The sequence below is a fragment of the Podarcis filfolensis genome, assembly GCF_964270895.1.
Source record: "Podarcis filfolensis genome assembly, chromosome: 4".
Classification (NCBI taxonomy): Eukaryota; Metazoa; Chordata; class Lepidosauria; order Squamata; family Lacertidae; genus Podarcis; species Podarcis filfolensis.
This window is the reverse complement of record NC_139607.1, coordinates 102361557-102375304: the sequence shown is the minus strand read 5'-3', so window position 1 is coordinate 102375304 and position 13748 is coordinate 102361557. Positions and strand designations below refer to the sequence as shown.

General features: G+C 45.2%; 3 protein-coding genes across 3 annotated transcripts in view; 1 reads left to right on the top strand and 2 right to left on the bottom strand.

Moving 5' to 3' along the window:
• Nucleotides 1-13748, bottom strand: part of LOC310760877 (olfactory receptor 51G1-like) — a 166317-nt gene that overhangs the window by 50417 nt on the left and 102152 nt on the right. The gene's annotated exons all lie outside the window — the stretch shown is intronic.
• The window catches only part of LOC310760833 (uncharacterized protein), a 199768-nt gene that overhangs the window by 128993 nt on the left and 57027 nt on the right, over nt 1-13748 (bottom strand). The gene's annotated exons all lie outside the window — the stretch shown is intronic.
• LOC310761840 (olfactory receptor 51H1-like) lies at nt 3350-7577 on the top strand (the record flags this gene model as incomplete). The annotated part of the gene is made up of 2 exons (XM_083612036.1): nt 3350-4310; nt 7354-7577. The coding sequence occupies 2 exons, from the start codon at nt 3350-3352 to the stop codon at nt 7575-7577; spliced, it is 1185 nt and encodes a 394-aa protein (XP_083468162.1).

The window sequence follows — 13748 nt, the reverse complement described above, 5'->3', positions numbered from 1 at the left end:
CTATACCCTTTTAAGTGTGTGTGTGGTTGGGTGTGTGTGTGTGTTATTGGTTTGTTTCTGTTTTTATGATGTATTTTTTGTACTTTATCTTTTTTTGTGAACCACCCTAGGATCTACGGATGAAATGTGCTATACAAATTTAATAAATAAAATAAAACAAAGCCAACATGCTTAAGTCTAATTACTGCACGAAGGGGTTAATACCATAGAGTAAACTATCCTGCTATGCCCACTTCCCCTCACCTTGGGAGTAACTAGGTAATCAAGCCTCAAACAGCATGGCTCTCACCAGCCTCTTTTGAGTTCCAATCATTTAGGAAGTTTCACAACTTTGTAACTAAGCCAGTTTTTACTGCCTAGACAACCTTTTCAAGTTACAAGACAGGAGGTTCCAACTGAACACCAGGAAGAACTTCTGAGGGTAAGAGCTGTTCAACTGTGGAATAGTCTCCCTGGGGAAATTATGGACTCTCCTTCTTTGAAGGTTTTTAAGCAGAGTTTGGATGGCCACCTGTTGTGGATGCTCTAGCTGAGATTGCTGCATTGCAGAGGTTGGGGCCAGATGACCCTCAGGATCCCTTCCAACTCTCTCCTTCTTAATATATTATGTGTCTGCATCCCATCTCTCTGGTTTGATGGAAGATGGGAGCAGAGAGTGATCTCTTGAATGCCTCTGAGAGCAGAACTGCAGCTTCTTATGCAGAATCTGTGAAGATTTTCTAGTAATTGCTGTTGGGATTTCAGAGATGTCTTCCCACTGGGGTTTAGCCGTTTTCTGGCAGTTCAGAGGCAGGTTGTTTCCCTGCAGGAAAGCAGTTTTTCTATCATGCTTAATGCCATAAAAAGCAGAGGCAGAGTCCATATAGGAACAGCAAAGGCAGGCTCAGTGTCCACCATGGGAGAACTCTTTTCAGGTTTATGGGTTGTCCTATAGAGTCAGGTAAGTGCAAAGGTCTTCCCCAATCATGAAGCCATGAGATGATGGAGATGGTTTCTATTTGGTTCTGATTCTTTTACCAGGTTTTATTTTATAGTGTTTTAAGGTGGGGGAGCATATCTCAATCAGAGGCCTTTTTGCTTATTGGTATTTCAATATGAGCATTAAGATCACAAGAGGAGACTGAGAGGCGATATGATGGCCATCTTCATATATCTGAAGGGTTGCCACATGGAAGATGGAGCAAGCTTGTTTTCTGCTGCTTCAGAGTGTGAGACCCGGGTGGATGGATTCAAACAACAAGAAAGAAGATTCTGGTTCAACATTTCAAAGAACTTTCTTAGGGTAAGAGCTGTTCAGCAGTGGAACAGTCTCCCTCAGAAGATGGTGGGCTCTTCTTTCTTGAAGGTTCTCCAGCAGAGGTTAGGTGGCCACCTGTCAGGGATTCTTTAGGTGGAACCACACTGAAAATGCTGCAATTCGTCCTGATCAGGCCAGAGAGAGGCTGGCATTTAATTTGATTTCATATTGGAAGGAGGTTTTGCACCATTCAGGAAAACAACTGGCTTCCTGAAACAGGAGCCCATACGTTGGAGTTGCATTGCTCTGCTCTTGGGTTTTTGTTGGGGGGGAGGTGAGGTCCACTGTCCTGGGGTACTGAGGACAATGACAGCCATAAACAATGCTAAAACAATCTTCTACATTTTATTTATTCGTTTGTCTCTTTGATTTCTGGTGCTGGAGTGGGCTACAACAATAAAATATACAATTATCAAGCACATAGAACAATTTCAGCCATAAAACAAGAAAACTGTGGAAACAGTTGCAAACAGTTCCATATGTAAAAGATTTTTAAAAATCCCAATCCAAATACCATACAAACATTTAAGAACTATTCCGTTTATAAAACTGGTAAAAGCAGTTCTAATGCAGTTGCAGACAGGGATTGAGACGTCCACTTGAAAGGCTTGTTGGAAGAGGAGGGTTTTCAGCAGGTGCAGGAAAGACAACAGAGACACCATCACACCAAAGGTCAGATGCCTGCATATGTCAGTCAGTGCTCTGTCAACTGGGTCCAGAAGCCAATTCTTCCAGCCTTTCACAATCTTTTTACACTGGGTTAGATCCTTCTGCTCCATCTTTTCCACAGGCGATTTTATGCCGCTCTTATTTTTATTTGGATATCTGCAGATGGTCAGTATTTCCTGAGAGTGAGTCAAATACACATCAAAGATTTAGGTTTACACATTTAAAGTGGATTAAATCTGCTTTTCCTTGCAGTTTGGGAGGTTGCCCACATGGGAGGTGCTGGAACTGAGTTGCTGTGACTTCCCCCTGGGGAAAAAGGCTCTGCTAAAGTATGATGCCTCTCACAAGAACAAGTGCACTCCCTGGATTCCAGCTGATGAAATTTCACATTTTTAATTCCACAACCAGCTGAGAGCCATTTGGTGGAAAAGGAGAAAGTTGGCCATCTTAGAGCCCCCAACCCCTGGGTTGCTCTTCCTCAGATAATTCTTGAAGCAGGGGCAATAATAAGCTTTAGATGCCTCTTAAACATGAAGGTTTCCTTGACCCTAACTCTTAATATGAATTATTTTCTTTTGTAAAGAGCTCAGTTTGTTATATCCTCTGCAAGAAAATCTGTTTTCTCATTCAGTGATGTTTTTCTATAGAAATGATAAATCAATCAATATTCTACCCACTGATTTCAGTCTCTGGTCATATCCGATCACATCCCTCTTGCCCACTGGGTAAGGCTGCAAAATGAAGGAGCTCAGTTTCAAGGTGTCTTCTCAGAAAAGAAGGAGGTGAGGTGAGACATGTGGCCTCTCCTTTCCTTTTACTGTTATGCACTCAGTCATTAAGGTATATCCTATCTAACTCAACAACTGAACTGTGATTCTTATGTCTACTTTGCAGATGAGAAACTGAGAGATGATGAATTTGCAAAAGCCACACTCTTTGACCTTCACAGCCAATATTCAGCAATAACTCTTTGGGAGTCTCTTGGACTCAAAAACAGTATAGCTGCCCAGGCCACACATTGCAATGTCTAGTACTCGGGAATGATAATAATTTGGGGATCTTTTTTACATAAAAAGGTATAAGTGATTTAGGCAATGAGTTAATTAATGAAATTCACACTGGTGGGAGTTGGAAGATTTGGGGGAATGGGTTTCAGTATAGAGTCTGGGTGTTGCTTAGCCAGGGAAGAAGGAGCATTCGGGACTGTTCTTCCTTCTTTGGAGGGTCTAACACAACATTTTGTGTTGGAGAAAACTAAGAAATTTGTGCCTGCATAGAATAACAATAGAACCTTTACAAAATCTGTGAAATAATGCCAGAATCTCTAATATACAGATCAATTTTAGGACTTCTCCAAGTCCTTTCACCAAACGCTCTTGTGGAATGATGTCCTCCATCACCAGATTCAACGAGAGCCTTGTGAGCCACCAAACCTTTGTCCTGATTGGCATCCCTGGGATGCAGGAGAAGAACTCTTGGGTGGCCTTCCCATTGTTTGTGCTCTACTCCCTGACTCTGCTTGGGAACATCACGATCCTCTATGTCATCAAGACTGACCAAAGCCTCCATGAGCCTATGTACTTCTTCCTTTGCATGCTTGCCTGCTCGGATCTGGCCCTGTGCATGTCCACCATGCCAACAATGCTGGGGGTCTATTGGTTTGACTCCAGAGAAATCCCATTCAATGCCTGCATCAGCCAGATGTTCTTCATCCATGCCTTACAAGCAATAGAGTCTGGCATTCTTGTGGCAATGGCTTTTGACCGCTTGATTGCCATCCGTGATCCACTGAGATACAAATCACTTCTACCGAATTCAGTCATTGCAAAAATAGGTATCGCTATCTTGTCCAGAGGTTCCTCTGTCTGCTTCCCATTCCCCTTTCTCATTAAACGGCTCCCTTTCTGCAGATCCAATGTCCTTTCTCACTCCTATTGTCTCCACCAAGATGCCATGAAATTAGCCTGTGCAGACACAAGAGTCAACATCATATATGGCTTGATTATAGTCATGTGCACTATAATGCTAGATGTTCTTATCATTCTTGTATCTTATATTCTGATCCTGAAGACAGTTTTGAGCATTGCTTCTCGAAAAGAGTGTCTGAAGGCTCTCAACACCTGTGTGGCCCACATTTCTGCCATCTTGATTTTCTACATCCCAATGATTGGCATCAGTGTGGCACATCGATACGGGAAGCATCTTTCCCCCATTGTCCACATGCTGATGGCCAACATATTTGTTGCTGTCCCACCACTTCTCAATCCCATTGTGTACAGTGTGAAGACCCAGCAGATTCGGCAAAGGATATGCAACATTTTGCAATTAAAGAAAAGATACAGTGGTACCTCGGGTTAAGAACTTAATTCGTTCCGGAGGTCCGTTCTTAACCTGAAACTGTTCTTAACCTGAAGCACCACATTAGCTAATGGGGCCTCCTGCTGCCACTACACCACCGGAGCACGATTTCTGTTCTCATCCTGAAGCAAAGTTCTTAACCCGAGGTACTATTTGTGGGTTAGCGGAGTCTGTAACCTGAAGCGTATGTAACCTGAGGTACCACTGTATATCTTTCGAAGAAGAATTCTGTGACAAAGGGAAGAGAAAATTGTTTTGTTCTTAGTAATAGATGGATTCATCACATGCTGCTTTTGTATGCAATTAATAACTGATCTTCATCCTTTTTTCCATGTGAATTTTTTTAATGTCCTAAACAATTCTGCTCAGTATACACAAGCACACACAGAGACAGACACACAAAAATTTCCATACAAAGATTTGGGATTGCATTATCTTGTCAATTTTCATTCTGATAAGTTTTTTCCCCATGAAACAAAGGGCTTTCTCCATAATATTTATATCTATATCTGTATTGAGTTGCAAATTCACCTTCTTGAAAGGGTGGTGTCCCCTTCTCTGAGTGGGGCCATGAACCGAAGAATGTAAATGGAACTCTCCAGGAAAACTGCACCAGGGAAATGGATTCTGTTACTTATAGCTCTGTTTGGATTGTATCATACTTTCTATGATGCTGAGCCTGTGCTGGACAGCAGAATACATTGTATGGATAGTTTTGTGATGTATCATTTGATACTTGTGTTTTGATTTGAAGAGTTCTTCCAGTAAAAGTTTGGCAATGCTTTGACAATGCTTCATTTCCAAAGGCGTCAGTTCTTCTGCTTCCAGTCGCTTCAGACTGCACAATATTAATATATGTAACAATTTCTACTTATGAGACAGTCTGAGGGATGCTTTCTGTCTTTAATCACCCAACTCACCCTTTTAATGTTATGTAGAGCAGCCGGTAACTGGATGGTTAGGTGGGTAGAAAGCCTTCTAATCTGGTCCCAGGAAGTGAAGGTATTTCTTGATTTGCCTTCCTAGGTAAATAGACAAAAAAGAAAAAGATGACTAGCCCCGTGTAGGAACATTTGTATAGCACATTAATAGCAAAGTAACTGACGCAGAACTGTGTGTTTGCCTATTTGCTATCAAACCCAATTCAAGGTGTTCACTTTAACTTACAAAGCAGTTTTGAGCACTGCATCCCATGAAGAATGTTTCAAGGCTCTGAACACCTGTGTCACCCACATTTCTGCCATCTTGATTTTCTACATCCCAATGCTTGGTGTCCCATTGGTACATCAATTTGTGAGACATCTGTTCCCCATTGTTCACATACTGATGGTCAACATCTTTCTTGCATTCCCTCCGCATCTTTTTTTTTTAAAATAATTTTTATTAACCGGCCAATCACATCAAATTAAATCACATCACATAAATTCCGAATTACAAAGCCGAATTTTAAATTTTGTTGGGGGGACCCATATTTCAAGATCCAAAGGGGAATTCTGATCATCTTCTTGCTGCTGCGTTAATGTCCAAATCAGTCCAAACAGAGTTCATAATTCTATCCAATCTTATCTTGCTGTTTCCACATCACATCTTGTTCATATATTTTCTCTTTTTTCTTTATGATCTCTTCTGATAGTCTCCTTAAGCCGATAAACCCCAATAGTAATAATAATCCTGTGTGAATTTTCCATTCTTCCAATCCTCAAATCGAGATGGTTTCCATATATCATCTCCTTCATAGATAACATCGCTCTTTCCATCATAATCTCGCAAAACTGTCATTCTTAAGTCCCACTGAGGAGTTTAACCCACAATATATAAACAGCTCTATTTCTCTCTTTCTCCTCCCAGACTCAAGACCTCTGACAGAACTTCCCAATATGGTGACGGCATTTTTAACTGTGTCATTCCAAAGCTCTTATACATTCCACGCTCTTCTTAAAACATGCTTTGGTTCGAAAGTTTATCTCCACACAGCCTTAAATCCACAGCTTAAGTCCTTAAAACAACATTTCTGACTCGTGAGGGGAGGAGATTCTTGTTTAATCACATAAGAAAAGAAAGGAAAGTTTTTTCCCCTCCCCCATCAGTCATTTGCCATACCGTGTCTTGGCGTATCTTCTCATGTTTTATTCTTGTCTTGTTTTATCAGAGATCTCTTCTGTTAGCAGTCTTTACTCCCCCTTCTTCCTTGAAATATGTGCATTCGCTTCATCCAAATTGTTTCTTTTGAAGTTCTTGCAGCTAGTGGCGCGAATCAGGGACGGCGTCCAGGAGTGCCGAAATCCCACAGGAGGGCTTTGTGCCTAGTGCCTCCACCCCCACAAATTCGGGGGTGGTATAGGGCACAGCAGGCAAGGGCCGTCCCCCCCACCATCCTGGGGGGGTTAGGGAGGCTAATTACTCCCATCATAGCTTCCAAATTACCTCGTGTGGGTCGGAGAGATGTTATTGTCAGCCATCTTCCAATGCGCCCCCTAGTGGCCCCCACAATCCCTCCGCATCTTAATCTTGTTGTGTACAGGGTGAAGACCCAGCAGATTTCGCAAAGGATGTGCAACATATTGCAGTTCAAAAGAAGTAGATATTTCTCCCAAAGGAGAATTCTGCCATAAGAGGAAGATAAAGTGTTATTATTTCTCCTTATGGAGAACCCATCCAGCCTGTGTCATTTCTGTATCTGTTTGCCTGTTCACCAACACGGCACACTTCGTGCCTTGTAGGGGACTTCAGACAGCCCAAGAAACATCATAGCTCTTTGTAGATCATGCATTCAAGTTGCACGGTCTCCCACTACAGATTGTGTCTAATAGGGGAACCCAGTTCACCCTCAGTTCTGGAAGAAGCTTGTGCAGCTTCTCAAAGTGGGGTTGTGTCTTGCCTTGGCCCGGCATCCAGAAACTAATGGAGAGTTGGAAAGGATCAATGCCACACTGCAGTGCCTATGTGCTATTTGAACTACCAAAAAGATGATTGGGTATCCAAGCTTCCCTTGGTGGAATTCACATACAACAATGCTCCTCATGCTTCAGCACAGAAGACCCCTTTCTTTGCCAGCTATGGATACTATCCTTACACCTTCCCAACCCTGACTGACACCCTGTCAGTGCCTGCAGCAGAAGACTTTATGGAAGAACTGTCAGCAATACAGAGTTTGCTGAAAGATCATTTGGATTTTGCCAAAGAGGCCTATAAGAGATCGGCTGATACACACCAACAACCTGGCACTGAGATTAAGGTGGGAGATAAGGTGTAGCTGTCAACAAGTGATTTGCCACAGAAGGGCAGATGCAGGAAACTGAACCCACAGAAGGTAGTCCTATTTGAAGTTGTGGACAGACCAACCCTGTGAATTTCAGGCTCCAACTACCTGTATCTATGAAGATTTACCTTGTCTTCCACAGATCAGTTTTGTTGCCTGTCATGCCAGCACACCCTTACCAGGCACCTACACAAGCACCTCTGCCTCCCTTCATGGTAGAAGGAGAGAAAGAGTATGAAGTATGAAGAGTATGAAGTAGAACAAAATCTAAACACCGGGATGTGAAGAAAGAAGTTGCAATACCTAATTGCGTGGAAGGGGTATGGTCTTGAAGAAAGATCATGGGAGTATGCAGAACATATCCAGAACCCTAAATGTGAGAATCCCTCCTTTGCAGCTTCCAGGCGATCCATTCCAGAGGTGGAAATAAGCCATGAGATCCTTAAACACACAGCGAGAGACAGAGGGAGACTGTTTCAAACTGCCAGAAGTCTGCTGAATACCACAAGGAGGAGATCTCTGCAATCCCAGCAGCAGTTGCTAGGGGGACCTCTAAGGTCCTGTGCAAGGACCTGAAGTTTGCTCTCAGGGAAATGTTCCAGCAATCAATTCTGCATTTCTTTCTATCATGGTGGAAGGCGAGGGAGATGTAGCCAGCAGCCCTTTGCTCTGAAGTCCCACCATGGCCTGGGGGTCCCGAGGAGCCCATCATTCTAGGTCTTGTCACAATTGCAATGACAACATGCATAGTGCAGAACACAGAAAGGAGCTGTTACTTTTCCAGTTGGTTTGCTACCCAGATTAGACCGGCAGGCCAGGACTGAAGATATTGGTTAGGGTTTATAGTAAGTTATGAGGAGAGACTGTGCATCCACCATAGCAGGGGTCCTCAAACTTTTTAAACAGGGGGCCGGTTCACTGTTCCTCAAACACTGTCAGGGGCCGGACTATAGTTTTTTTTAAAAATGTGTATTTATGAGGAAGTCACTCCCCTATTTTTTACTCAAGAGTAAACCCGTTGACATGAGTGGCCATGCCTAACCCGGGCCCATTCATTCCAGTGGGCCTGACCTCTGTGTAAAAGTGAAGTTGACATCACACCCCACCAGAGCACAACAACTCCTGGGTAAGCATGCACCATGCAATGGTCACAACAATATGGTGGCAGGGTCTCTGTGTGCGTGCGTAATCGCTGGCCCTGTGCAAGCGCCACACAAATCTTCTTGCAGCAATCATCCCCTCCGCTTTGCATGCTCCTCTTCACTGTGGGGAACCGGAGAGCAGCCCCTCGCCTGAGGCCCAAGCCCAGTTACCTGTAATGGCGGTGCCTCTTTCTTCCTCATATCCCACCCTCCCGGAAAGGGGCCGTGGCCGGTGCAGCAGCGTCGGGGAGTAGGAGAAGCAGCAGCAGGAGCAGCAATGGCAGAGGCAGAGGAGGAGAAGGAGGAGGCCGAAGGAAAGCCAGAGGCCCTTGCCAAGCATGCACCGTTGCCATGGGGAAAGCCCTGCTCAGGTCCTGGGGGCGGCAGTGCCACCTCCGCTCTGCTCCATGCTGTCGCCTCCCCTGCACGCAAATCCAAATGCCGAGGCTTTGAATTGGCTGCAGGAGCTTCCTGCAGCCAATCCAAAGCTGCGCCAGCATCGCCACCCGCCCAGAAGCCATGCCAGAATAGCAGAAGTCAGTCCCTGTGCGGTGAGGCATCCGCAGAGTGCAGGGACTGACAAAGCGGGTGGCAGGGACCATGGGCCGGATTTATGAGCCTAGGGGGCTGCATCCAGCCCCCGGGCCATAGTTTGCTGACCCCTGCACCATAGTTATACCACTGAGAGTAACTACCCATGTGGTATAAGGAAATGTCATGTGAACTATCATAATGTTTGAGAGATCACCTAGCCATCTTCCAAGGTTCAAAGTGCAGGTTGAATAGAGGTGATGGGGCAAATTTGTCTTCTACAGCTCTAGAGGGCAGGACCAGAACCAAAAAGTTCAAATTGCATGAAATTTAGACTAAACTTAAGAAAGATGTGTTACGAAAAAGGAGCAATGCTGCTGAGTGCTCCAGATGGCTGGAAAGCCAAACAGGAAGCTGATGTTATTGGATTGTACCGTGGGAAGAAGGGACAGTCTATTATGTGCTCTGAGCACCGGATGTTAGCTCAGAGTGTCACATGACCCTGTACTGGAAGTACATGGGTGGAGTTATTCTCTCTCTGCAGCTGGGTATCAGAGGGTACAGACATGTTTCTCTGTACTGCTGAAAGACAGAAATAAAGACATGTAGATATATTTCTGTCTGTCTCTTTCCCCCCCCTGGGAATGGAGGAGGGGGAGGAGTGGTGTGTTCTTCTTCACGTTGAGGAGAATCGCCGATTGGAGACCTCCCTTGATCTTGCCGGGAGTCGCAGACAGGAGGTCACAAGGATTCAAGCCGGGCACCTGGAGGGTGGCCAAATTCCTCTGACTGACAAGGCTTGAATCAACATATGGTAGCAGACGCTGCTGGTTATCTGATCCATGGGAATCAGCATGAGAGGTGAGAGGTTGATGGATCGTGTGCCATCCTCTGCACCAAGGAAAGAAGATAACGTCTGCAATTGCAGCCAGAAGCTGAACAGACGGCTGGCACCAAGAGGGGGTGTTTTCCAAGCAACGGAGCCCCAAAAAGGTATGCTGAATATCGGGCTAAAAGTGTGAATGCAGAATGATTTATTCTCTGGTTCACGAGAGAGCTGCGTTTGGAAAAACAAGCTCTGAAAGAAAGGCTTGCATACCAGAAATTCCTGTGGTGAGATAAGGATTCCCGTCCCGGGGAAGGTTGCTAAGCAACGACAGTCAGGGCAGTGGAAAACTACTGACACCTGGGGCTGGCTCAGTCAGAGCCGGGAAAGCGAAAGTTGTTTTGACTTTCAGACAGCTTGGAGATTGCCTGCCTGAGAGGCAGAAAAACAGCTCAAAGGAGCTTTTGGATTTTAACTAGCTCGAGAGTGGAGAGCTGAGACTTGAGTTCAGCATGGATGCCAAGAAGGGGGGAGTGCCCCTGAGTGCCGTGGTTCAGGATGAACACAGCCGGCATGCTGCACTGGAGGTGAAGGACAGGGGGAGGGAAGAACGGAGTTCTAATTCCCCCACCGATGTTGCTACTGGAGAGGATGCTGTAGCTTTGAACGTTGTCCGATGCTACAATTGCGGACAGGCTGGGCATCTTCAGCGGAGCTGCAAGAAGCCACGCCAGCCGAAAGGAGCGAAGGGCCGCTCAGCAAAGCCTGAGGCAGCAGGCAAAGGTCATACCAAGTCTATGGTGGAACCTGCAAGGGCTCTGATGGCGAAAGGAACCACGCCAGATGTTGGGAACTCGTTTGTAATTGACACTGGATGTAATTTTCATATGTCCCCGCACAGAGGACTCTTTTCGACGTTTAAGAAGCAAAGCTTCGCTGTGGAACAAGCCAACGGTCAGAAGCTGGAGGCGACTGGGGTTGGATCTGTGTATCTTAAGAGTCTGAACTTGACAATACACAATGTTTACTTGGTTCCTGAATTGAAGTTCAATCTGCTGAGTGTTTCGCAGATTGCAAAGAAAGGACTGAGACTGTCCTATGATGATAAGAGCTGCGAGATCTACAAAGATGGAGAGTTATATCTTTCTGCCAGACAGAAAGGTGGACTGTATTTGTTGGACTTTGAGCAAAGTGATTACATGGAATGTAATTCTGAGTCTAACATGATTTCTCTTGCAGGTGTGACCAAAACAAGCGCCAAGAAGGTGGCCAGGGTCGACAGAGCATTTCAGCGGGTGTATGCTGATGTGATTGGTCCTCTAGAACCATCTAGAGGCAATGCAAGATTTTATCTTGTGTGTGTGGATCATTTCTCTAACTTTGTCTGGGTTTATGTGTTAAAGAAACCACAGGAAGCCTTGGAAAGGTTTCAAGAGTTTTGTGACAAGGTTAAAGACATGCATGATGCTAACATTGATTGTCTTTTGACAGATGAGAAGCAGATTTTTCTTTTACAGGATTTCCAGAGGTTCCTGCAGAAGAAGGGGATCAGACACAAGATTGCTGTTTCAGCGGAAGCGTGGAACAGGGGTGTTTGTGTAAAAGTGAACAAAGAATTGCAAAAGGGAATGAATGCGCAATTGCTTAGTTCACATCTGCCACATGAGTTCTGGGCGGAGTCACTCATGTCGTTTTGTCATGCATGGGTGAGAAAGGTTTCGAAAGAGTTGGGAAGTTCTCCTTTTGAGAAACTGTTCCAGAGAAAACCTTCTGTTGCCCATTTCAAGGTTTTTGGGTCTCATGTAAGGACAGAAGCTCCAGGTGGAGTAAAGAATGCCAGAGGCATTTTTGTGGGATATGAAAAGGGTCTCTACAGAGTAATTTTGTCTGAATCTGGTCAGGTGATTCTTACAAAATTTCTAGAGAGTGCTCCTGAAAAGGAGAGAGTGATAGCACACACATTTCCCACAGAGGACGATTCAGATGATGATGATGATTTCACAGAGTACAGTGGTACTGAGAGTGACAGTGATAGCTCAGAGAGCTCTGTTGTCACAGTCATTGAGAGGAAATCTCACACAATGGATAGCCCTTCACAGGTGAAGGATGAGCCACTGTTTACTGTTGGAACTGGTTCTCCAAAGAGTCCTGAGACAGAACCGGTGAGCAGAGAGGATCAGCACCTCATACGCAGGTCTGAGAGAGTCACAAAGGGTGAACCACCCAAAAGGTACTCAGAAGAGTATGCTAATTTAGCTGTTGCGTGTGTTGCTGTTGTACACAACCGAGGACAGGTTGGAGCTGTGTCTAAGTCAGAGACAAAGACACAACAGAGAGTTGCTAGCCAAGGTAATGCAGATGCACTCATTCCTTGGAAGCCAGACAACCAGAGAGGTACACTGGGGAAACCAGTGGCGGGTAGTTCCAAGGGTGGAACTGAAACAACAGGGGAGTGTTATGTGTATAACAACTGTTTGTTTTCTTCTCTGGATCACGCTTTGCTTGCCGCAACATGCATTGATTCTTTTGGGGGAGGTTGTTACGAAAAAGGAGCAATGCTGCTGAGTGCTCCAGATGGCTGGAAAGCCAAACAGGAAGCTGATGTTATTGGATTGTACCGTGGGAAGAAGGGACAGTCTATTATGTGCTCTGAGCACCGGATGTTAGCTCAGAGTGTCACATGACCCTGTACTGGAAGTACATGGGTGGAGTTATTCTCTCTCTGCAGCTGGGTATCAGAGGGTACAGACATGTTTCTCTGTACTGCTGAAAGACAGAAATAAAGACATGTAGATATATTTCTGTCTGTCTCTTTCCCCCCCCTGGGAATGGAGGAGGGGGAGGAGTGGTGTGTTCTTCTTCACGTTGAGGAGAATCGCCGATTGGAGACCTCCCTTGATCTTGCCGGGAGTCGCAGACAGGAGGTCACAAGGATTCAAGCCGGGCACCTGGAGGGTGGCCAAATTCCTCTGACTGACAAGGCTTGAATCAACAAGATGTTCTGACAACAGTGCAGTGAGGGCTTCACTTGTTCAATGAATCCAGGTGAGAGATGGGTGGTGATGCAGCAGCAGGAAAGACTGTTTCATACTCTCAGGTATTTGAGGCTGGTAAAATATTGATATGACCTCAAGTGACCTGTTAAGTTCTTCGCTTTGAAAGTAGGCAAAGTTTCACTCTATGGTACACATTCCAGATGAGCTTCTAATATTGTGTTTTTAAACACCTCCCTCTTGACTTTGCCTTTTAACTTGCTTTTTTCTCACCACCAATTCCCTCATTTTGGGGAAATGTCCTCTTCTGAAGTCAAATGTGACCATGTTGGGTTTCCCCCACGATGGGGTGAGCTCCCATTGCTCTGTCCCAGCTCCTGCCAACCTAGCAGTTTGAAAGCATGCCAAAAAGTGCAAGTAGATAAATAGGTACTGCTGCGGCGGGAAGGTAATTGACGTTTCCGTGCGTTCTGGCTTCTGTCATGGTGTCCCATTGCACCAGAAGCAGTTTAGTCATGCTGGCCACATGACCCGGAAAGCTGTTTGCAGACAAACGCCGGCTCCCTTGGCCTGAAAGCGAGATGAGCACCGCAACCCCATTTGAGTGGACTTAACCAGGGGTTCTTTACCTTTTTGCATCCTAAGTGCTGCAAGCACTTGTTAGAAAGCAAGG